The 23,839-nt window shown below is 55.8% G+C and overlaps 1 protein-coding gene across 6 annotated transcripts in view; it reads left to right on the top strand.

Annotated features, from left to right (window-relative positions):
- The window catches only part of SCUBE1 (signal peptide, CUB domain and EGF like domain containing 1), a 148,892-nt gene that overhangs the window by 74,262 nt on the left and 50,791 nt on the right, over positions 1 to 23,839 (top strand). For 3 of the 6 annotated variants that reach the window (XM_016939326.4, XM_016939329.4, XM_016939328.4), the window contains exons 5-7: positions 9,154 to 9,279; positions 13,665 to 13,781; positions 16,410 to 16,499. The exons of 1 other annotated variant lie outside the window; for it this stretch is intronic. In XM_016939326.4, the coding sequence (XP_016794815.1) occupies positions 9,154 to 9,279; positions 13,665 to 13,781; positions 16,410 to 16,499 (333 nt within the window). The remainder of the gene's footprint in view (positions 1 to 9,153; positions 9,280 to 13,664; positions 13,782 to 16,409; positions 16,500 to 23,839) is intronic. 2 more of the 6 variants (XM_016939327.4, XM_063808026.1) reach the window with 1 other exon arrangement.

The raw sequence follows: 23,839 nt of genomic DNA, 5'->3' as shown, positions 1-23,839 counted from the left end.
GGGCCTAGAACCCCTTTGGGCCTGCCAATGGAGTGGCCACCAGGGCATCAGCTCCCTACTCCCTCACACAAGGTAGAAGACCTGGGGCGGCAAGTCTCTTGATCTGTCTAAGCCTCAGCGTCCTCACCTGTCCGGTGAGTGCTGGTTGTACCTGGCACTTGGTCATTGAGATATTCAATTAGGAATGTTTGCAAAGAGCCCACTGTGGGGCCTGACACAGGGGCGCTCTGGGTAAGTAGAAGCCCACAGTCTTTGGTCACTTGCATTTCCTAGAGGGGACTACCCCCTAGGGATGCTGCCTGGGGGTGGCTGGGCTCGGGGCCAGCTGGGGGTCTAGTCCGGGGCCGCCAGCTGTTGGTGCCCGGCAGGCCTAGATTTGCCCCAGAGGATGTAATCTGGGGGATACAGGGTGGAAGGCAGAGCCGTGTGTTTCTACTGAAGCCGAGGCCGCACCGCGGGAGGCTCTGAGTGTGCCACTCCAGGGGCAGATGCTGTCAGCATGGAATTAGGGGATCCAGGGGGAGCCAGAACGGCAGCCAGGTCTGGGCCTGCACACAAGCATACCGCTGTTGTCTGAGAGTTGGCCCCTGTTCCGACACAGTCCAAATCCAGAGTAGCTGATCCCAGGCCGCTCACCAGTGAGCTTGGGTTCATCAGACGGTTCCTGTGCATTCACTGGGTGTTAGGCATTGTACAGGGGACGAGGGCAAAGAGGTTACTCAGGTGTGGGCCCTTTTGAGAATGCCCCATCTAGAGGGAGGGAGACAATGTGTAACAGGTACAATTAGTGTGGTGAGTGCTATGAGCAAGGAGGGGGCAGGGGAGCCCCAGGCATGGCCCCAGTCCAACCTAGGCACTTGTGGAGAGGGTGGAAACAAGGAGGGCTTCCTGGAAGAGGTGACACAGAAACAGCATCTCAAGTAACTAGCCAGAAGTTGCCATTCAGAGGAGGGCGAGAGCGTGTCCCAGGCAGAGGAAAGCACCTTCTCAAAGGCTTAGGGTGGGAAGGGAGGGGGGGTTGTGCAGGGCGGCCGGGAGGCTGCCCCTCACTCAGGGCTCGAAGAAGGACAAGTCAGCTGGAGAGGCAGGTGGCAGGGGTCAGGGAGGACCTTCAGTCCCATGCTGAGAACTTTCAGCCTAACCCTTTGGGCACTGGGTGCAGGGGCACTGAAGAGTTTTTTTGCTTGTTTTGCTTGTTTTGTTTACAGTAGGAAGACACAGTCAGATTTATGCACTAGAAAGTTCCCTCTGCAGCTGGAGAAGGGCAGGTCTTCAAGTCAGACAGACCCAGGTTTCAGTTTCGCCTCTACCTGCCTCCCATGTCCTACTCAGTGACCACAGGCAAATCGCTCCACTTCTCTGAAGAGCTTCTGCTACATGGGGATAAAGCTACTTGCCCTGCAGGGCGGTGTTGTAAAGGCTTCTCTGTCTCTGCCAGGCCTTGGCTTTGCAGGGTATGTTCCCGGCCCACAGGGGGCTCTCCATGGATCTGAGGAGACTGGCAGGGCAAGATCGGAATCAGCACCCTGGAGAAGCTGTCGTTGGAGACGGCCTTGGCGAGACAGTGTGTTGCAGCTCCAGCTCTGTCCGCTGGGTTCAGCCCCCTCACCTTACCTCAGTCACTAACCTCTGTGCGCTCAGCGTTCTCAGCTGTTAAGTGGACGTAACACAGGTTGAGCATCCTTTATCCAAAATGCTTGGGACCAGAAGTGTTTCCAGTGTTGGATTTTTTCACATTTGGGAACATTTGCAGATACATAATGAAGTAGCTTGTGGATGGACCCAAGTCTAAAGATGGAATGCATTTGTTTTATATACTCCTTGTACACATACCTAAAGGCAATTTTACATGGCATTTCAATAATTTTGTGCATAAAACAAAGTTTGTGTGAAGTACTTATGTGTAGAATTCCCCACTTGTGGCATCATGTCAATGCCCAAAAAGCTTTGGGTTTTGGAGCATTTCAGATTCTGGATTTTCAGATGAGGAATGCTCAGCCTGTGCCGTAGCACACCCCATCCTGAGCTTGTCAGGGAATCCGTGAGGTAAGGAGTCTCTGGTGTGTGGTAGGCCTGGCGCACAGGCAGCCCTGATGAACGTGGGAGGCTGCACTGTTGCCATCGTCATCTCTCCCACCAGCCCCGACCCTACAGCTGTTCTGCGCCTTCCCCCTGGGCACCACCTTCCCTGGGTTTCCTTCACCCCCCTTCAACGTTGGTGGGAGCTCGTGTTTGTTTTTCCCTGCATGGCTTGGACAGCTTGCGGAGTTGGGGTTGGGGAAGGCAGCCGCCTCCTCCCCCTGCCACCCCCAAGGCTCCAGCCTCTTTCTTGGCTCCATAACTTTCTATTGATGAGGCGAAGGGAGGAAAATCCCTTCCTCCCAAGTTGAGGGGGAAGGGCGGAGCAAGGTGTTTGTTCTTTTCTCCCTGCTCTGCCGTTCCCAGCTTGCCATCCCTTCCCATGTATTTAAGGGACATGGATGCAGAAAATGATGTTATTGATGAAGTCGCCATAGCAACGACCCTCAGGAGGCACACATTCCAGCTTTGTTATCCGACCGTGGCGGCAAGAAAGGCCCCACTCCTAAGTACAAACACGCTGGGCCGCGCTGCCCTGCTTGAGATGCATCTGTGAACTTTGCATTGCAGAGGATGTGATGTACGCACTGGCTCGGGGCCAGGCGGACCATGCCATCTTTTCTCTCTGCGCACACTCTAGTGGAGTACCCAAGAATGATCGAAGGCCTTGGGGGAAGATAGGCCCCGGTGGGGAAGGGCTGCCAGGGCCTATCAGAGTCCAGAGGAGATGGCGACGTGGGGGAGGGCCCATCGGGAGGAAGCACCGGCCACTTGGAGAAGAAGACACAGCCCGGGGCACGTCTTCCCCGACGCTGTCCCAACCTCCGTCTGCTTGCCTGGAAGGTGGGCACGGTGATGCCCACTCATCAGGCTTGTTGTGAGGGCCCAAGTGAATGAAAGTATAGCCAGGGCCCAAGTTCATACATCACTTCTTCCAGAAAACTCAGAAGCAGCTCTTAAATGTGTCCAATCCAGCCCTCCTCCCAATCCCCATAACCACTGCCGTTCCACCAGGCTTTGTCCCTTTCAGAGTGATAGCAACAGCCTCTCCACTGTCCTGGCCTGCAGTCCTGGCCCTCCAGGGCATATTCCACACAGCCTCCAGAGATCTTGACACACAAGCGTGTCGCTCCCCTATTGACAACTCCCCTCTGGCTTCCTTCTGGCCAGGACGAAGTCCCACAAGAGCCTATCTGCACCCTTAGCCAGCACCTCACTCACCCAGAGACTGGGGCTGCACATTTAGCACACTCTGGGAAGCAGGCGCTACTACTGTCCAACTCTACATAGGTGGAAACCGAGGTTCAGGGGTGAAGGGTTTGCCCAGGGTCACGCAGCAAGTGGCAGCCTGAATGTGGACCTGACACTGTGGCAGCAGAGCATCTGTCCTCTCCTTGCTCCCTGGCCCATCTTGGGCACCAAGGAGACACTTGGTCTGAGTTTGTAGCATGTAATTGGATTTGGGTGGTTGGATCAGATTAGATTCGACCTGGCGGGCCGCTTGGCCTGACGGGCATCAGGCCTCTGAAGACCAGGATTTCTGGGAATGACTCTGAAATTCTATCTCACTTCCCATTAAGAAGGGGAGACCAGCAGGGCTCTCTGCTGAACTTGCCTCTCCATGGTTCTCCCCATATCTAGGTCAAGGGAGCTGTCCTATGGCTCCCAAGAGCAGACGTGACACAAATCCGGGAGCCACAGGAGGACGGAGTTTGAACCGGGGCCCTTCCGTCCCTCAGGCTCACAGAAGCCTGCTCTGGGCCTGGGGCTTGGGGTTGGGCCTGAGTGGACTGGGCCCCTGCTCTGGAAGAGCTCACAGGCTGGCATCGGTGGACACAGCCTGCAGCTGCCACTGGCTGCATGGACCTGGCTGGCTCAGGGGAGCTGGAGGAGGCCTGGGGGTCCTTCCAAGCTCACGGCAGAGGGGGTAGAGTCACAGACCCACAGAGTCCCTTCCCGTCTGGAGCCCAGGCCCATCCCTAGAGCAGAAGGGCTTGGAACCCAGCACCTCGTGTGCCTCAGGGTTCACCTTTTCCCCTTCAAATCTCGACTTAGCCCTCATGGCCCCAGCTGCCATCCAGAGATACCACCTGCAGGAGTGGATGAGTTGGCATTCCTTCCCGTTAGCTCACTGCCCTCAGACGGCCCCTCTGGGAGAGGGCAGAGAGGGCATGCCACCCGCTCTGCCTCTGAGGTTCGGAGGCACAGAGGATACCACAGGTGCTCCAGTGGGTGGGGCCAGTGCCCTATCCCTGCCCCAGCCTGCCACCCTGGTCGCTGTGTCACTGTTGCTTTATCTGTCCGGTGAGGAGCTAGAATGGGCCACCCTTAGACCCTGCTAGTGCAGGGGTCTCTTCCTGTCCAGCATGCTGTGTTAAGTGAGGGGGAAGGGACTGTTCCACAGGGACCGCAGGACTTCTCAGAGCCTTTATCATGTGCTGCGAATTTCCCACATCAGGCATCCAAAGCGCTGTGTTTCTAGCACACGCAGCTAGGGATGCCATAAGAGCATTTTCAAAATTCTAGCCTTGCCTCCTAAAATAACAGACAACCCGCTTCATCTGTTCCGAAATAGGGGGCTTTATTTCTCTCTTCTTCCTTCCTTGCTCCCTCCTCTCTCCTTTTCCATTCTCCCCTCTCTTTCCCCACTCATTCTTCCCTTTCCTTCTTTCACCCACTGTTTGCAGATCCCTAACCCTGTGCCAGGCCCTGTGCTGGGTACTAGTGATACTGAAAAGAATGAAGCTCATGTCTCCCCAACTGGTTACCCACGGTTGGCAGGAAAGAGTGTGACGGAAGCAACTATTCCGATTTCCTACGAGGCAGAATGAAGCAAGGGCAGATAGGAGTGCTGTCGTAGCAGCCTTGCTCTACCAAGACCCTCCCTGTGTCTCCCTTGATATTGTTACCTCGTTTCAGCTTCCCAGCAACTCTCAGGGGCAAAGATTATTACATCCCCATTTCACAGCCGAGAAAACAGACATCCTGTGCTGCAGGGGAGTGGAGGCTTTGTCCTCACACTCAGGGCCTGCCAGTAACAGCTGTGGAAGGTCAAAAGAGGAGCCAGGGTATGTGCTTCGTGGAGGGGCTGCTCCGAGAGCTTCAGGGGACGTAGCATCTGAACTGGCCTTGGATTTCGCTGGGCTCTTACGCCTGGAAACAGTGGCCAGTAACAGGCACCGTGTAGTCGCCCACTCTGCACCAGGTTCCCAAATCGGTTCCCCCCAGGAAACGTCTGCTCCCTATTAGCCATCTGGGTCCCACAGGTGTAGCCGAGTGACCCCAAGGTAGGAGAACTTAGGCTGGGAGCCCAGTGGCCCAGCTTCCAGCCCTGCTGTATGTGCTGGGACATTGATTTCCCATCTCAGGGGCTCATTTTCTGTCTCTATAAGATAGACAGACAAGATGGGCTGCAGGGAGGGGTCCAACCCTGACCTTCTGTGGTTCCGCCAGCCACGGAGCCTATCTGCTTGTGGCCTCCAGAAGCCAGTGTTGCCCGTGAGTGGAGGTGAAAGCAATGCAGCTGACAGAGGAGCTGATGAGCGCTTTGGAAGCCACAGTCAGCCCCCAGGCCAGGCAGTAGCAGCCATCCTTGCAGTGGTTGTAGGGTCATTTTGAAATGTGACAGTGATGCTCCCCCAACCTCCCTTCTCGGGGAGGAGGCGCCTCAGAAGCACTCAAGCTGAGCGGACTCCAGCCTGACCACAGCCTCACCATGCAGCGGGTGAGCCTGGCTCGCGCGGGCCTGACTGGGGCATCTCAGGGCACCCTCCTTGTTCTGGAAAATATAGCTTTTAATACAAATATATGACTTGTGCTAACATGTAATATTTTTTTTTTCTTTGAGATGGAGTCTCACTCTGTTGCCCTGGCTGCAGTGCAATGGCACAATCTCAGCTCACTGCAGCCTCCACCTCCTGAGTTCAAGCAATTCTTCTGCCTCAGCCTCCCAAGTAACTGGGATTACAGGCTTGCACCACCACACCTGGCTAATGTTTGTATTTTTAGTAGAGACGGGGTTTTACCACGTTGGCCAGGCTAGTCTCGAACTCCTGACCTCAGGTGATCCCCCCGCCTCGCTCTCCCAAAGTGCTGGGATTACAGGCGTGAGCCACCATGCCCACCCCCATGTAACAAGTTTTTTATCTTGTTTTTAAATAAGTTAATAAGTAAATGTAAATTTCTCTCTGTAGTATCTAGCCAGTCTCGATAGCTGTAACACATAAACACGTCCATCAGAGCAATTTGGGCTCTTTTATAATTGTCAGGAATGTAAAGAGGTCCTGAAGCCAGTCCCACTAACAATCACTGGCCCGTCCCTTGCCCTCCGTTGCAGAGCCAGTGGGGGCTCCCGTGCTGGGGATGCTGGGTGAGAGGCAGCGTGCAGGTGGCTTACCGTGGGGTGTTGAGTGAGGATGGCTAATCACAGGACCTCAGCTCCACCTCAGGGTCTTTAGGTGGGAGACGAAGGGCTCCACCCTCTTCCCCAAGTTGTTGAGAGGTAAAGTAGAGACCTTTGAGACCAGCTGACTACAGATAGGGCCTGGGGCTCACCCTTCCCAGCTCTGCGATTCTGTTGCTTAGTGTCTTATTGACTGTGGGTTACTGCAGTCCATAGTCACGCTAGAGTACGTCCCCAAAGTGTCCTTCACCAAGAAAACAACAACATCTTGGCTCAGTGTTAAAGTCTTTAGAGTCTCAAGAAGCAAGATCACTTGATGGCAAGTCCACGACGAGGGAGAAAACTGAAAGACCTCTAGGGCTTAATATTCCATTACCCAGGGCTCTGGCGTGCATCAGCTCCCCAGTGACAAATGTATGGTTGGTGATGATTAGCAAGGCTTCTTGTAAACCGTGATTCTTTGGCTGGGAATGGAAATTCAATCTCCCTTTCTTCATCATCTATAAGCCTTTGCCAAACAAGGGCCCCTGGGCTCTTCCCAGCTCAGGAAGAAAGCACAGATCTGCTTACAGCATTGATCTCCTGTGCCGGCCATAGGACAGCCCTAGGAAATTCACATGGGTGGTGGCATGGGGAGACACAGGGAGTAGAAGGCAGGAGCCAGGAGGCTTTGTGGAACTGGTGGAGTTTGAGGCAGGCCTAGGATTTAGTTTATGGAAGATAGGAGAGGGTGTCCGGCCCAGGAGGAAGGAGCAGCAAGGGGAGATGGAGCACCCTCGGGGGCTGCCCAGCAGGCATTGTGGGATGGCGAACCGTGGAGTGTGTACAGCTGTGAAGAAGCTGGAACAGCAGGGAGCCATGGAAGCCAAATGAACAGGGATTAAGGGGGCGACCCTGGACTCAGCCCACCGCTGACAACAGCTGTCAGTAACGGTCAGGGAGATGGCTTGCTGGCCACCACCCCCTGGCCAAACCCTTACCAGGGCAGGAGGCTCCCAGAAGACCTGATGAGGGACTGAATATGTCTCAGTAGCCTGGGAAGGCTTCTCTACCGAGAGCCGCCTCTGGCCACCTGGTCCAGCCAGGCCCCAGGGAGGAGCCACGCTGTCTCCAGACCTGCAGGAGAGACACCGGCCTCAAGAGCCAGTGCCCCCACAGACAGACCTCGTCTCTTATTGCCTGGCATTTCCTGTCTGTAACTGGATTTAATTTGCACAGCTCCTCTGTGAGACAGAGGTGATCCTGCCCATTCTAAGATTAGGCTCAGAAAAGGGAAGCAGTTGTCTCCGAGGCCACAGCCAGGAAGGAAGCCAGATTCACACCTACATCTGCCTGACTTTACAACGACCTTTCTAAGAAAGGGACGTGCTGTGGCTGGCTTGTCTCAGCTTGTGAGAGCCAACTGTGCACATTTGTTCCCAGCTCTACCCTTGGCGACATCTCCCTGGTACCTTGAAATTAGCCGTGGCTGGCGTATTTATCCCACGTGAATTGGTAAATACTGCAAATCAGCCTCCACCCCTGCCGGCTGTTAAGTGTTGACCGCACGCCACTATCTGTGCGACTCAGGCGCTGATGTTGTTTTGGAATCGAGCCAGTGGAAAGGGTCTTTCCGTGTGAACTTGCAGCTTCTGTGCAGGGCAGCAGCATGAAAGCGCTTTCCGTGCTAACTCGTTGCTTAGTTAGACTCTGCGTCATTCCAACAATTTGATTGATTAGTGAGAAAATCAAGGTGAGGAAATATGAGTCGCAAAATCAGGTGAAACCAGGAGTTACAGTGCTGGGCAAAATGCAGGCTTCCTCATTTCCATTTGTTTGTTTGATTTTTAACTTTAGACGTTTTTGTCTTTATTACAACTAGCAGGGTGTTTGTGTTCTTAAATCTATTCTGTGTTGCTGCATACCCGTATTTAAAGTGGACGGGGTCAGGATTGAGCCAGTCCTCCCTTGGAACAAGAGGCCGGTGTGTCCCGGGGGAAGGAGGTCGCCCTGTGCGTGTTCGCCGTCTGCAGCCTTCACTGCCGCCCCCCGAGCCGGCTTCACTCCTGCCTGAGCTTCCTGTGGGTGGAGGTGGAAGGCAGGTCACAGAGCTGGTGGGTTGGCAGACAGAGGCACTTCCCTTTCATCTGCCTTGGCCTCTTGATGGACTTGTGACCTACAACCTCTCACTTGACCCCTGACCTCATAAATTCTAGAAACGCCTCACAAATCACCAGGAAGATAAACATCAACTGAGGTCAACGGAAGGGGGTATGAGCCACTCCAGGCAGACAGAGAGGGGAGATCCAGTCTGCTGGGCGGGTGGCTCGGGAGAGGGGAGCAAATCACCCTGACACAAAAGTAGTTCTACAGACCATGCCCCACAATCTGACCTAGAGCAAGAGCTTGGTCTCCGTGGGTCACGAGGTGCCATTTACAGTGCAACTCACAGAGCAAAGCCTGAATCTAGACCCAGGCACCGTGCCCTTGCTTTCTCCCTAAGGGATATCCATGTAGATGGCTGCTGCACACACGCATATGTGTGTGTGCACAAGTGCGTGTGTGTGCATGATACATGCAATGACAGCCCATTTGATTGTTACATATCATTGGCTATCCCCTTTCAGCCTGAAATTTTCTCTCTCCCTCTCTGCCTGGTCCCCAACCCGTCTCTTGTCTGTCTCTCTTCCCAGAGGGTATGAACTGCATGAACAAAGACCATGGCTGTGCCCACATCTGCCGGGAGACGCCCAAAGGTGGGGTGGCCTGCGACTGCAGGCCCGGCTTTGACCTTGCCCAAAACCAGAAGGACTGCACACGTAGGTAGAGGGAGACAAATGGGTCAAACGTCCCATGCGTCTCCTGCCATTACTTTCTGGAGGGTCTGTCCAGTCTGCTGGACTTTGGCCAGGGAGGGTCCCCAGCCCCATGGGGTGGAGAGAAGGGCAGGGCCTGTGGAAGGGGCCTGATAGGGCATAAGGGACAAGGGTTGTAAACCCCAGCCTTGGGGTTTTCCGCACCAAGCACGACACCACCAGTGTAGCCCCAGGAGCTGGGCTGGATCTTATGGCAGCCCCTGAGCCTAAGCTGTCCAGCAGGAATGGCGGGGCCGTGGCACAGAGGTCTACAGGACCAGGTTTCTCAATGGGCTTGGGAAGCCCCTGGTAATGAGTAGTACAAAGAAGGAAAAGAGTATGGTTCTGAAGTGGTCCCATTCCGGGCTGTGCTGACCTTTTTTCCGGGACCAAAGATCAGAACTCTGCACACCTATAGTCCTAGCTTCTTGGGAGGCAGAAGCCAGAGGATCACTCTAGCCCGACTTTGAGTCCAGCTTCGACAATACAGCAAGACCCCATCTCTAAAATAAAATGTAAAGATCAGAACTCACAATTTGACCCCTGCAAGGCTAACTGCAGATGGTGATACTCTGGGAGATCTGGGCTGAATGAGGCCTCTGGCCAAAGACGCCATTTCAGGATCTGCTTGGTGGTCTGCCTACAGGGCCCACGTGTAGTCCAGCCTCTTAATGGGGTCACCCCATTCCCCAGTAGGAGTAGGAGCCAGGAAACCAAGTAGAACGATGGCTGAACTCAGAAGCTTGGGAGCCAGTGCATCCTCCCCACAGCTACGTGGGGAGATGGTGGGATGGGCCTCTCCTCGTGGGAGATAAGGGCACCAGGGATACCCAAAGCGATGTCATATTTGCCCTTTTCACAAAGAGCCAAAGAAGACTGCTGGAAGCACTTTCCATCTCTGGCAAGAGACAAGTGCCTCATATCAAGACCACTTTCTAATGCAGAAAAATGTTAGGGAGAAGTGTCCAGTTCCAACTCCCAATAGAGAAGGTGGTCCTCACCCTAGCTGTGGAAATGAGAGACTGAGGCTGCCCTGCTGTCATAAAGAAAATGACCGTTCTTCCACCCATCTTTCTGTGGAGAGGACAGCTGGCCCTTGTTGGTCCATCATCCATAGTCACTGATCCTCTCAGTTGTCATCAGCTCTCCTGTGGGTGCCTTGCCATACCTTTCCCAACTCATGGTCTCCTAGAATAGTCACCAAGGCCCTGGGGACCCACGTGCACCAGATGTGATTCATCCATTCTCCAAAGTGAAGGTGCTTCCTTCTGTCCCAGGTATGGTCCAAGAGGCGGACCACCTTTCTCTGTGTTCCTGGCTCTTTCCTGTGGGGTGGCCAAGATAAGCCTGTATACTGTCACCCAGGGCAGGACCAAACAGGGGCAGTCTCAATTGGAAGTGCCAGCCTCCAGCCCCAGGGCTCCATCCAGGCCCCATCTCCACACCAGATGGATTCCTTTAGCTGCAGAGAAGTCTTCTGCCCCCGGCCACCTCAGAACAGAAATGCTGACTCCAGCTTTCCCAGTCCCCCGTGTTGTGTGATCTGAGTTTCCTCACGAGAAAGGCCAAGGTCAAAAACGCATGGCGTCAGCAGGGTTGTGGATAGCCCTGGCCAGAAGGACAGTGCATTCTCTTAGGCAGAAGACAGGCCAAGGGCCTGCTCCAACTGGGCCTTGAGCCCAGTGCCAGGGAGAGGCTGCAGGTGGCCTGACTGTGGGCGGCTTGCTCCCTGACCCCATAGTACATCTGAGACAAGCACTACAAGGAGGAGTTTGCTCAGAGAGCATCTTCTGAGCGCCAGCCTGGTGCGAGAGGTCAGGGACTAGGCAGGGCCCTGTGAGCAGCTAGGACACCCCCCACAACCCTCACCCCAGCTGCTCCCGCCAGGGAAGGGCTCAACCCTTGCCTGGAATATGTGCTGGCTTAAGAAACAGCAGTCCCACCCTCTCCGTGGGTGGCTGAATATCACCAAGGTATGGAGAGCCCAATGTGATTTCTGGGGCCTGAGGCCTCCCGTGAAGGGCCTGCACAGGCAGCTGCCCAGCGAGCCCAGCTTTGGCTGCTTCTGTGAGGTTAATGAGACAAGGTTGGTGAGAAGTTAGCTCTGAGGCATTCGCTCTAGTCCTTGAAGTCACTTGCATTCCAGGAAATTCCAGATCTCAAGCTGGGTTGGGGGCTGAAGCCTGGCTTAGCCAAGCAGCCTCTGTGGCTCAAGAGGACTGCAGGGCTCTGAACCAAGCTGTCATCCGTCCAGAGCCCAGGACCCACTCCAGGGCCGGAGCTAGAGGAGGTTTTCTCCATCCTTCTGTCCGTCTCACCAGAGCTTGAGCTCAGACATCTCTGTGTACAAGCTGTAGACTCTCCGGTACTCGAAGGCTCGACCTTTGGGGGTCTATGAGACGCACAAATGACTATGTGGAGGGAACAAGGGTCCCTGAGCCTGGATCCCCTTCGAGTTGCCTCAGGCAGGCCTCCATCCTCATTAGAGTCACTTTTGGGGCACAGCCTGTCTCCAGGAGCCTGGAGCTCAAGAAGAACTGCCTTCTCCCCAGCTGCACCCCTGCCCACTCTGAAACGGGAATCTCCTGGGTCCTAGAAAGACACACGATGTCCAGCCCAAAGTGGGTTCCACCTGGGTCTCTCCCCATCGCCTGAGATCTGCACAGAGCTGCAGCCTCCCGGAATCCCTGGCTTCCCTGGGTTCCTTCCTGGCCATTGAGATGAGCTGTTGAGAGATGAAAGCTGAGCTCTCATCCAGGGTGCTGGCTCCACCCTGGAGAAGAGTCACTCCTGAGGAGAAGAGGCTGGAGGGCTTTGTGCTTGAAGCCCAGTTGTGTTTCTGGAAGCATTTTTCAGGGCCCTGAAATTTCCCCCTAGAAGTCAGCTCCGTCCTCTGGATGGTCCTCAGCTCCCTGTGGAAGAGGGAGCAGCCTCTTAGAGCCTCTGGTTGCAGCGGACAGCATCTGAGGCACTGAGCAGACACCTGTCCCCATATCAAGCCATTTTCTTGGCATCCTCCTCGCCCGCTGTGGAGACGGCATGTGTCCAAGGCTGAGGTGCCCCATCACTGAGGACAGGTGGGCAGGAAGGCTCTGCGTCGGTCTCTGTGAAAGGAAGAGTGCGGAGAAGTCAGTTCTGAAACGTTTGAGATCCTTCTCTGGGAGTTGCCACCAGTTGACTTCCCTCTGGTACCAGCTGTGCTCAGGGGTCAACCGAATAGAACGTAATTCATTCAAATTCTCAGGATTTGGGAGTTTTGCCCCCTCTAACCATAGTTGGTCTGAGATTTATTTTTGCATATTTGATCATTAGGGTTTTGCCAAATAAATTAGAGTGTAGCTTGAATTCTGGACAGATGGTTAAAGTATCCAAGAACACGCCCCATACTGAGGCCCTGGTGCACATTTGCGTTCGGATGATGGGTGTGCAGCTGTCTCACCAGCATCAAAAGGCAGGGGCCCTGCACCCCCTGGGGAGCACTTGGGTCACCTTGCTCCCCTCTAGCGATCTCTCTCACCCTGGAAATGGACCATGTGTTTAAATAAACTTGAATTTGTAGTTTTTTCTACTTTAGACTCCTTTTTGTTCTGCCCCCTTTTCAGCCAACCCAGGTTGCTGATGTTGTGAAACATCTTGGGATTCTGGGCTGAAAGGCACCAGATCCTCCAGGCCACAGGCACTGAAAACAATGTAACGTGGTTATTATTTAGGTGATTTTCAAAACCGTACCTCAGATGACATTAATTTGCATGAGTCTGTCTGTTCGGACATTGCCGAGCTCCCGGAGGATTAGGGCTTTGAGGGGATAGAGTTTGAGGTGGCCCCTGGGACTCTGAGGGGGGACCTCCGTGGAGACATCCACACACCCCAAGACAGGCAGAGGAAGGAAAGCTCTGCCAGAACTGAGGAAATGAGGATCACCAGGAACCACGGGCCGCCATGTCCCTCCCCCGACAGCTTGACAAGTATGTCCTGGCATTGGCAAACATTTGCCCCATCAAGACAGGCAGCTATAAAATGTCCTGCAGTCTGAGAAGGATGAAGCTGTCTTCATCTACCACCATCTGAGCGCATCACCTCTGTGCCTGCTCTGATCAAAGCCCAGACGACCCCAAGTCCATTCTGTCCCACCCCCGTTCAGCTCTAGGGAGTGAGTGACTCCAGGGTCCCTGGAGGGGCTGAAGTGCAGGGAAATGCTCCCCCGTTGCCCGGCGAGCCTCATGACCCTACCCACTGATGCCCTTAGGCCTCAGTTTCCCCATACCCTGAAGGCAGCAGCCAACACCGGCAAACTAACCGTTTTTGTTGTTCTGTTTATACACCCGTGTGTACACTTTGGGCCTAACTAGTAACCTGTAATTATGGAAACGGAGGCTGCCAGCACAGCTGTGAGGACACAGACACAGGCCCCATGTGTGGTTGCCACCAGAAGTACGCCCTCCACTCAGACGGTCGCACGTGCATCGGTAAGTAGGCACCTCTGCCGCACACCACCCTTGCACCCCCCGCCCCCCACCCCCCATGCGTGCACCAGCAGGGCCAGCACCCTGCCACCTCCAGGTTCCCCGGAAGGAAGCTTCAGGGAAACAAGGAAAGGCAAGCCCATGGCAATGGCGGGGATGGCCGGCGCCCCTGGGGAGGCTTTCTGGGGAGGCTTCTCTGGGGCCTGCAGCCCCCCAAGACCAGGCTTTTCTGCTTTGTGTTCCCTGGTGACACCTGACGTGGGCTCCCTAGCAGCAGGGGTTCTGCACGTCCTCGTCCTGGAAGTGAGGGGTGGCCCCAGGCACGGTGTGTGTGGGGAGAAGGGAGGTGTATGCACCTAAGACCTTCTGTTCCAGAAGCACAGGTGTTTCCTCCCCTAATATGGAAAACAGCCAGATTCAGGTAACTGCACACAGCCACGTTAGTCATGGGAGCTGCCCACAGCCGTCTGGAAAACTAAGAGGTTTCCTCAGAACTTTGCTTTGAGTGGTCATTGTCTAAACTCCAGGGGAGATGGACAGTGTGGGCCCTGCGTGGGTGTGGTGTTTTCACTGCTGGTCTCTCCAAGCTGCTGGGCCCCTGCTGGCCTTTCTTCCCAACCTGAAGTCCGCTCTTCCCGCCGCTGCCCCAGCCCGTCTCTCACCTGTCACGTGGAGTCTTGATCTGAGTCTCCGTCACCTCCTTCCTCCTGGTCCCTATTTCCAAGGGGAAGCTTGAATATTTGTGATTATTTCATGCCATAATCACTAGTAGGTTTTTTTCTCCCACTTAAAAATAGCAGCACATTTTTTAACTGAGAAAGGGTGGAGTTTCAAAGTTGGTGCCGGAGTTCAACCCTTCCTGTGCAGGCAAACTTTAGAAACCCAACACAAGTCAGTTATTTTTTTTTTTTAAGCCCCATTTCTTATTGTCAATCTGGAAGATGCTTCTTGAGGGAGACTCAGGGGACAGGACAGGGTTGGTCAGCAGACAGAAGCCCATGAGGCCCCCGCTCTGTCTCCCAGGACGCTGTTCCCTTGGGTCTCAGGGAGCAGGGCCCGAGCGGGCACCAGGCTGTCACCTCTGTAGTCCGGGGCTGTCATCATGGGTTCTGCTGCCTGCGGTGGCTCTCCCTTCCTCTGTGTGGTCTCTTCTTTCAGACAACCATTTTTTATTTCATTTTTATCTCATTTCTCTTGCTTTTCTGGTGATGGTCCCTGATTGCCTGTCTTGTCTGATAACTGACGTTCATTAATTATTTTCAGAGCCAAAAGCCAAACCAAATCAACCAACCAATTAAAAAAGAATTAAAAGCCAAACCCGGTCTCAGACCAGTGTCTCTATTGCAGCCTGATCCCATCTAGAACCTCCTCTCCTCCGGCCTCTCTCCCTCCACTGTCCGGCCTGGGGCTCTCCCGGGCCACCCAGCCTCCCTCCTGTCTCGTCTGCTCGAGGTCTTCCGCAGGGTTTGCCACCTCTGTTGGAGCCAGCTCTGTGGCCGCGGGGGCAGTGCAAACGGCTGCCAGGCCAGACGCACCCAGCCTGTGTCTAACACATCTTGTCTTGTCCACCTGAATCATCCTTTCTTGCTTTTTTATTTTTCGATGTCTACTGCATGTGAAGGCCCCTGCTTGGATCTCCTTTCTAAATTAACTTCCCCAGCCCCACCTTCCCTCCCCTCTCGTTAGAAATCACCTTCCTTACCCAGCCCCTGCTGCTGCTACTTCTACTCCTGGCCAGGAAGAGATGCCTTCACCTGCCTTCGCCCACTGTTCATCCGTGTCCCCCTTGGGAAGGAATGTCTCCGCATATTTCCCTCTGAGCAAAGAAAGTCAACCCAGCTAACCTCACCTGCCCCTCCACAGGAAGCCTCTTGGCATAGCCAGGATGCTCCCTGGCCCGATCGGGGCCGCTTCTCCTCTGCATGTTCCTAAAATAAGTGATCCCTCTTTGCATCCCCTTGTTGAGCACTTGAATGTTTAGCCCTAGTCCTCTATAGACAAGCAGGCAACCAGCGCTGCCCAAATCGATCCCGTGGTTTTTCTGTGTCTATTCTATTGGATCCATTATGTGTGTGCGTGTGTGTGTCCTATGTTTTGTTCTTAATTTTGCATGAGTGTTGACACCCCTTCACGTCCCTGTGACAGAGCCTCTGCTGTCTCAGTGCATCCATCACCGGACCTTGTGGCCCTGTCCCCTTGTCCTGTGCCTTGTCCTGTGCCTGCCTCTCCAGCCTGAGCCACGGGGGTCTGTAATCGCTTGTGTCTCCGTAAAGCACCGTGGTGGTGCTTTCTGCTTCTGTGGCTCTCTGCGGACGAGTCCCGTCTGCCCTGACCTCAGCCTCCTGCTCTGTTTGCTTGCCCATGGGCCCTGAGTCCCCTCTGTGTCCCAGGTCACTTTGTGGTCATTCCTCCTTTCCTGCACGTCCCCCCGCCCCCGCTGCCTCTCTGCTTTGCCCTGAACACCCCCACCTTGGAGGTTCCTGGGATTAGCCCCTTGGCGAGGATGCCGAGCTGGCCGGCGTGTTGTGTTGGCTTTGCGTGCGCCACGCCGAGAGGCTGACTGTCTTGGGCCGCGGGAAGTGGGCTGTCATTAACCACTGGCTCCGTGTTTGTCCCTTACTTGTGTTTTAGAGAAGGATGAGGCTGCAATTGAGCGCTCTCAGTTCAATGCCACGTCAGTAGCTGATGTGGACAAGCGGGTGAAACGGCGGCTACTCATGGGTAACACTTTTCTTCCACTTCCTTTGTCGTACTTGCACTTGTGTGTGTGTGTGCATGTGTGTCTCGGGTGTGCGCTGGCATGTGGACATGGGCGTGTGTGTGCTGTGTGTGGGTGTGACGTGTGCGTGTGGGGGCATATGTCTGTATTGGGTGTGCCCACGTGTGTGCAGTCCTGCGTGTCGTGTGAGTGCGGGGGGCTCCACTGCAGGTGTGAACTCACTTTTTCCTTTTTAAAGTTTTTACCCTCCATCAAACACGTTTGTTCTTTGTTTGTGTGTTTGTAGCAAAGAACCCAGGGCTAGTATCCACTGGCCTGTGCGTGTAAGGAGACGTGTGTCGTAAAGCTCCCCGACTTGCGTAAACACCCACATTCACAGTTAGGATTCCCAGGATCAGCAAAGCAGCACCGAGACTCAGCCGCAAAAGAGGGCATTTGAGTAGATGGGTCAGGGCAGGAGAGTCCTTACCCATCTCCTCTCCTGGGAGGGAAGCTACCGGCCAGGACCTCCAGGACCTCTCAGGGAAAAAGCCACCTACTTCTCAGAGGCTGCTCAAGGTGTTTTGGGAGGCCTGCTGGCAGGGCTGATCAGGCACCGATGTGAGGAGAACGAGAAGGAAGAGGAGAAATTACTGCTCTTGGACAGAGCTCAGTGTGCACAGTGGAAAGCAGACTTCCTCATCTACTCGTTCTTCTCTGTCAGTCGGTTCTGCTGTTTTGCTGGCCTCTGGGCTTTGCCAGCTGCCCAAGACCTCCTGAGCATAGCTGTGGTCGCCTAGGGTTGTCACGACCTTCTTCATGGCTCTCAGATAGCTCACACCAGTGTTTGCAGCTATGGGGTCAGGTAGTGCGGTCTCCATTTCTCCGAGGAAGAGGCTAAGGTTCTCTGGGGTGCCCTGGCTTGCCCAAAGTCCCACACCACCCTGCAGGGCTGAGCTCTACCCAAAAGTCCTGACCATGTGGGCTGTCTCAAACATCAGGGTTGCAGGGCCATGTGAAGGTCAGAGCCTAAAGGTCCCAGAGAGGTGGCTTTGTTTCATGGCCCTCATGCGGACCTCAGGGGGACCCAGGCATCTAGAGAGGAAGCAGGAGGGAGGTCCAGGGCCACAGGGGATATGGCCTTGTGTGCTGCTGAGGAGGCTTCAGGCCTGCCCACTCCTTAGGGGCTTCAAGGAGCCCATGGGTCTGGCTGACGGTGCTCTATGACCCTAAGTCCATGCTAGACAGGACAGGTGTGGCCCTCTTTCTCAGATGAGAAGAGTAAGGGCCAGAGAGATCAGAGCATTCACCTCTGGTCACACAGGCAGACAGGGCAAGCTCAGGCTGGAAGCTAGTTCTCCTCAAATTCTCTGGACAGGTCTGTCTTGTTGACTTGGGCAGTCCGAGTTGGCCTGGGAAGAGCTGGAGATGGCAGATTGGGTTGGCTTTGAGCCTCCAGCCTCAGCCCCAGCCAACAGGTATGACCACTGCCCTCCAGGCAGGCATGAGTCAGTGCTATGGACTTTCTGGAAGGGTGGCTGGAGGCAGGTGGAGGGAGCCCCAGAGTCGTCAGTGTTCTGAGGCCACTCTAAGGTCTCAGGGCCCAGGGCAGGGCCCTCGGTCTCACTTACGAGAAGCGGGCACTACTGTCTGAGGCCAGAGCTCCAGAGCCAGGCAGGACCAGGAGCTGGGCCCCTCAGGTACCCCGTGACCTTCCCAGGAAGAGGATGGGTGGTGGAAGAGGGCCGCGCTGTGTTGGCATCACGTAAATGGGTGGTGCAGGGGTGGGGAGGAGGGCCTGTGTGCTTGCATGCAATAATGAGAGTCAGCGGATTAAGGCCCAGAACCAGACCCCGGAGCGGGGTCAGGAGGTGAGGAGGGAGGCCCTGAGAATGCAGGTAGCCTCAGCCTGGGTTTGGGAGGCAGACTGAAGGAACACATCAAGGAGATCTCTGTGCCAGGCATCTGGGTGGGGACCCTCCCCTGCACCCCCACCTCTATGATTATCAGAATCCTCCCATACCACCCCTTAGAGCTTGTCCTGCCCCAGACAGAAGAGCCTTCTCCTCTGGTTTCCTCCAACACGAAGCAAAGGGAGAGCCAATAGCCAAGGCCTCACCCCCTGAGCTAGGAACTAGACCCGGGCTTCTGAGAAGGGTCAGTCCGGGGGCCTCAAGTCTAGAGCACAAGTGAGCCCCTCTCTCACGAGCTCATCATTCTTAGCACCATCTCCTCTAAGAACAGCCTGTGGGGTAAAGACATAGGATCCTGTTGGACTTCAGGCCCCAACCAGTAGCTCCTGATGAGGTGTGGCTGCCCCCAGGTTGTATTAATAGAGGCAAGGTATGGAGAGTAAGGGAGGTGACCGTTCCCATCCTGCCCCCACGTTGTATTAATAGAGGCAAAGTATGGAGTTAGGTAAGGGAGGTGACCGTTCCCATCCTGCCCCCACGTTGTATTAATAGAGGCAAGGTACGGAGTTAGGTAGGGAGGTGACCGTTCCCATCCCGCCCCCACGTTGTATTAATAGAGGCAAGGTATGGAGAGTGAGGGAGGTGACCGTTCCCATCCTGCCCCATGCTGGTCAGGCGCACCAGAGCATCACATTCAGAGCCAGTCCCTACGTGGGGAGAGCAGCCCAGATGGTGAGGGGCTCAGAACTGGGTCATCCTCATATGTTCATGCTGCCAGGATTGCTGGCCTGTGGGAGAGATCACAGGCAGTTCGTCCCAGTAGATCCTGAGCCTGTGGGCAGCCTGAGCCCCTTTTGGGGTTCCGGGAGGGGAGAAGGGTAGGACAGGCACAGGCAGAAGGAGGCAGCAGTAGATGAGAAAACTGAGACACTGAGGAGTTTCACAGCAAGGTCAGAACCTGGACCACGTGGCTCCAGAGTCTGTGCCCTTGACTACAGCACTGGCCAGCTCCTCACGAGAGCGGCTCAGATGCTCGGATCCTTGTCCCCTGGCAGAACCTGCAAGCCAAAGTGGCCATCTCTTAGAAACCACGGAGGGGAGGACACTGCGGCTCAGAGGGACTAAGGGTTCCAGCCACGCAGCTGGGCAGGACAGAGCCGGGATTCTGGCTCCAGTGAGGGAGGGGAGTGCCCTCAATGGGAGGCGCAGTTGTTAAGTGTAGAATGTGGCCGGAGTGAGAGAATACCTCCAGCATGGCGGCCTGGGCCACTGGGTTCTCAGCTGCACCCAGCAATTGCTTTTTGTAATAGTCACCCCAGTCCCTGAGCACAGGTGAAGAACGGAGTAAGTATGTTTACTTTAAAGAGGCCCCAAAACATGTAACCAATTGTAGACTCCCATTACAATCAGTTAAAATTGTCGGATTTGCAGGTTAAAGTGATAAATTTCAATTATCTGGGAGACTTACATGAAACATCTGAGGACCCAGCGTGGGGTGCAGCATGGGAGCTTACCTCAGGCCCCGGGACCCTGCTTGTGGCAAGGCTGATGGGGTGCTACGCGCCACGCTGGTCAGCTCCAGGTCTTCAATCAAGCCCCTCTCCCTGGAGCATGCTTAGGATAGGTGGAGCATTCCGCTCCTGTTGCTGCTGCTAACAGATTCCCGCAATCTCAGTTGCTTAAGACGACGCACGTTTATTATCTTCTGTAGGTCAGAAATTTGACCAGGGGCTCACTGGGCTAAATTCAAGATGTCGGCAGGGCTGTTTCCTTCTGGAGGCTCCAGGGGTGCATCCCCTTCCTTGCCTTTCCAGCTTCTAGAGCTGCCCACATTCCTTGTCCCGCGGTCCCTTCTCCACTTTCAGAGCCAGCAGCCTGACCCGCCCCAGTCCTCACAGCTCTGTTTCTGACCCACCTCTGCCACCTCCCTTGGTTACTCTCAAGGACCCCTGTGATGACGCTGGGCCCCTCCAGATAATCCAGGATAATTTCCCGTCTCATGGTCCTTCAGCACATCTGCAGAGTCCCTTCTGCCAGGTAGGGTCACAGTTTCTGGGGATTAGGATGTGGGCATTTTAAGGGGGCATTATTCTGCCTAAAACAGATCGTTCTGCTTGGGCTGAAGGAACCCTCCGTTAGGGCAGAGCCCACACCTGCCCTTTTCACTGGCTGAGCCCCAGGACCATGAGCCTCCTCTGAAACCAGTCCTGAAGATGTGGGATGCACCCCACCCACTTCATGGAGGCTCCGCTGGCTGCCCCAGCTGTGGGCACCCACTCTTCCTCAGGCAGCCTTGGGGGTGTATCTTCAGCCCATTCCCTCTGCCCCGGCTCTCTCGCCTCACCAGTACTGCTCAACCCCTCTAGAGTTTGCAAGGGACTTTCCAGGCAGCTTTCCAGTGAGTCTCCCCCACAGCCCTGGGAGGCAGCTATCCCCACTTCACAGATGAAGACCCTGAGGCCCTGAGAAGGGAGGCCACATAGCCAGTGAGCAAAGCCTGGGCCAAAGTCCCAGCCCTGTGGACTCCCAAGTCCGGGGCCCCAGGTTAGGAGCAGAACAGGCCTGAGGGACGCGGCTCTGCAGGCCCAGTAGCATTTCTGGCTGTGATGTTCCTCCTGTGGGCACGACATCAGCAGAACTCACAGCCAGCGCATTCCAGGGGTCCCACCACGCCCATGAGAGCAGTGGGGCCTGAGCTGCAGGCTAGGGACCCCAATCTGAGTCGGCCTTCAGCCCGAGCTCCCTCTGGGCCTTGCACTCTGCCCCGTGTTTACCTCAACCTCACAGCCACCCTGAGAGCAGTGCGAGTGTTTTAGAGATGACGACATGGGGGCACAGAAAGGCAGCTGAGAACTCCTCTCCCCGCACCCCTGAGGCTGCTCCTGCCTGGCTGCCTGAACTGCTCCACCTTGTCCGATATAGGCCCAACCTTCTCTGCCTCCTCTCTGGATCTGGCCAGGAGTGGGTGCTTGGCGATGCTTATGGAGGTCAGAGCAAAGAGGAACACTGCCCAAGAAGCAGTGCCTGGCCTGAGGGGACCTTGGGTTCCAGCAGGGACAGAGCCCCCTGAGCCTTCCCTGTCCCTCCGTACTATTAGAGCCATCTTCATAAGTTTTCCCCAGGCCAGTGCCAGACAAAGCCTGGGAGCAGTCGCAGCATCTGTGACTCCCTTGATCAGCAGACACTGCCTGGGCATCTCCCGGGAGACAGGGCCCTAGACCTGCAGGAGCCCCCAGGCGTCCAGAGGAGAGGGAAAAGCTTCGGTCATGGAGCGAGGCCTGGGTACCAGTTCTGTCCACTCCCTGGAAGCTTTGCTTGCTCAGGCGAATTTTTTAACTTCCCTCAGCCTGTTTCCTCAGCTGTAAAATGGTGATCGTGATAGCGTGTACTTCCTATCGATTTGAGGATGAAATGAGTGACTAAGTAGCAGGTGCTTAGCGCGGCACCAGGCACGTAGGAAGCACTCACTGTGCGTCAGCTGTGTGATGCAGTTGGAGCACTGAGGTGCAAAGCACCAGAAAGGGAAGCCGCCAGGGACAGATCTGCAGGTGAGCAGGCAGGGCCAGGTGGAGTCCCAGGCTTCCCCTGGCTTTTCCCCACCCTTCTGCCCGTAGACCTGTCTCCCCAGCCATCCCGCCATCTCTGTCCTGGCCACCCCCAGCCAAGCCCTCTGGGCCGCGTGGCTGCACTCAGGGCCCACTGTCCCGCTGGCAGGGGGAGAAGAGAGGAGCTTTCCCACTGCAGCTCACAGGGCTACAGCCTCACCCCTCTGAGCCCCGGGTTTCCCATCCCCCAAATGGCCATGACCTGCTTCACCCTGCCAGGCTCAAAGGAGCTGGAAGTGAGAGAAAGGATGGAAGGGCCCAGCACACAGGCCAGAGCTTGGTAAGGGGCTGCTCATGCTGAGAAAAGCAGGCAGAGAGGCTGGAGAACTGGGAGGCCAGGGAAGACCGAGGAGAGTGGAGGCCACTGTGGAAATGGTGGCTGACACTTAGGGGGCACACACTGTGTCCCACACTGTCCCCAGCATCATTTAAGTGCACAGCCACCCTGAGCGGCATGGCCAATGTCACTTCTCATCGGGACATGTGCATTCCTGCTTCTCCCCGCTAGCTCCCCTCCACCCCAGCTCCCCTCCACCCCAGCTCCCCTCCACCCCAGCTCCCCTCCACCCCAGCTCCCCTCCACCCCAGCTCCCCTCCACCCCGCCCGTACCTCCTCTTCTGCAGCGACCATCTCCAGGGTCCCAGGTGTCCCTGATTTCACCAATCTATGTCCCAGTCCCCACCCCGCACATTCACCCACTCCTGGAAGCCACCCTCTGCCTGTTCCTCTGGCCCTGCATGCTCAGCCTTTCCTGGACTCCCTGCCTCCAGGGGTCACACCGTCTTCTCTCTACCCAGGTGCCATCTTGGGTGGTTCTACCTGACAAAGGCTGCCTTTTGCTTGTCCTTCCTCCCCTGTCCCACCACTCACCCTTCCTCCACCAGCACCCCCTGACTGGGGGCAGAAGCTAGGTCTTTTCCAGCTTGGTGCCCCTCCTCAGGGCACAGCACAGGGCCTTGCCCAGAGCGGGAGCGTGGGTGAGGCTAGTTGGCTCAGCACATGAATGAAGGCTTCCTGGAGGAGGTGCCCGGGGATGGATGGGGCCTCAGTGCCCAGGCAGGCAGGTATCCAGCTCAGAGAGAGGGCAGGCCCTGGAGCCTGGACGTGCTTGGAAGTGGGAAGGGACTCAGGCAGGTCTGAGGGCTGGTGAGGGAGGTGATGACACAGGGCCGCTCCCCAGGCCCAGTGCTCAGCAGGTGGCCTGGCTGAAGGAAAGCGGGGGCAAGCCCCTCTCAAGTCGTGGCCTCCCTGCCCACTGAGCTCCAGGGACTGGGCTCCTGTTAGAGAAGGATCAGGTGGTCAGGCTACACCTCAGTCACTGGACTGGCTCCAAATATGGCTGGTGTCTGGTCAGCTGGGGCCCGCAGCCAGGTTGAGTCCTGGGCCCTGCCCTCCCTTGAGTCCCTCACTGTCTCGCACTCACAGCTGGGGCTCGTAGGGGGAAGTAGGTGATGGCGACTCCACTGTGCCGAGGGCTGGAGTGTGGGTGGAGTCACAGTGCCAGGCAGGGCTTAGTAGAGAAAAGACGAGGGCTCTGGGCATTGCCTGGCCCAGATGGGAGGCTGAAGCCTAGAGGGGCTGTGGCCCACCCAGGCCACCTTGTGCGTTGGGCCTGGCGCTCTTGGGTGGCCCTACCCCTCGCCCCCCAGCCTCCCTCCCACTGTACTCCATCCCAGTGGAGGTGGGGCACACTTGACCCGCATCTGCTCCTTTTGGTCCTCAACTCTCATCTAATGTTTAAACATCCAAGACCACATCTCACTGCCTGCCCTGTTTCCTCTCTCCTGGATTCTGGCCCAGCCTCCCTGTCTCCCAGCCCCACCAGCTGTGAGGCCACGGCCAGA

This window comes from Pan troglodytes, chromosome 23, assembly GCF_028858775.2.
Source record: "Pan troglodytes isolate AG18354 chromosome 23, NHGRI_mPanTro3-v2.0_pri, whole genome shotgun sequence".
NCBI lineage: Eukaryota > Metazoa > Chordata > Mammalia > Primates > Hominidae > Pan > Pan troglodytes.
This window is presented reverse-complemented; position numbering and strand designations above follow the sequence as displayed.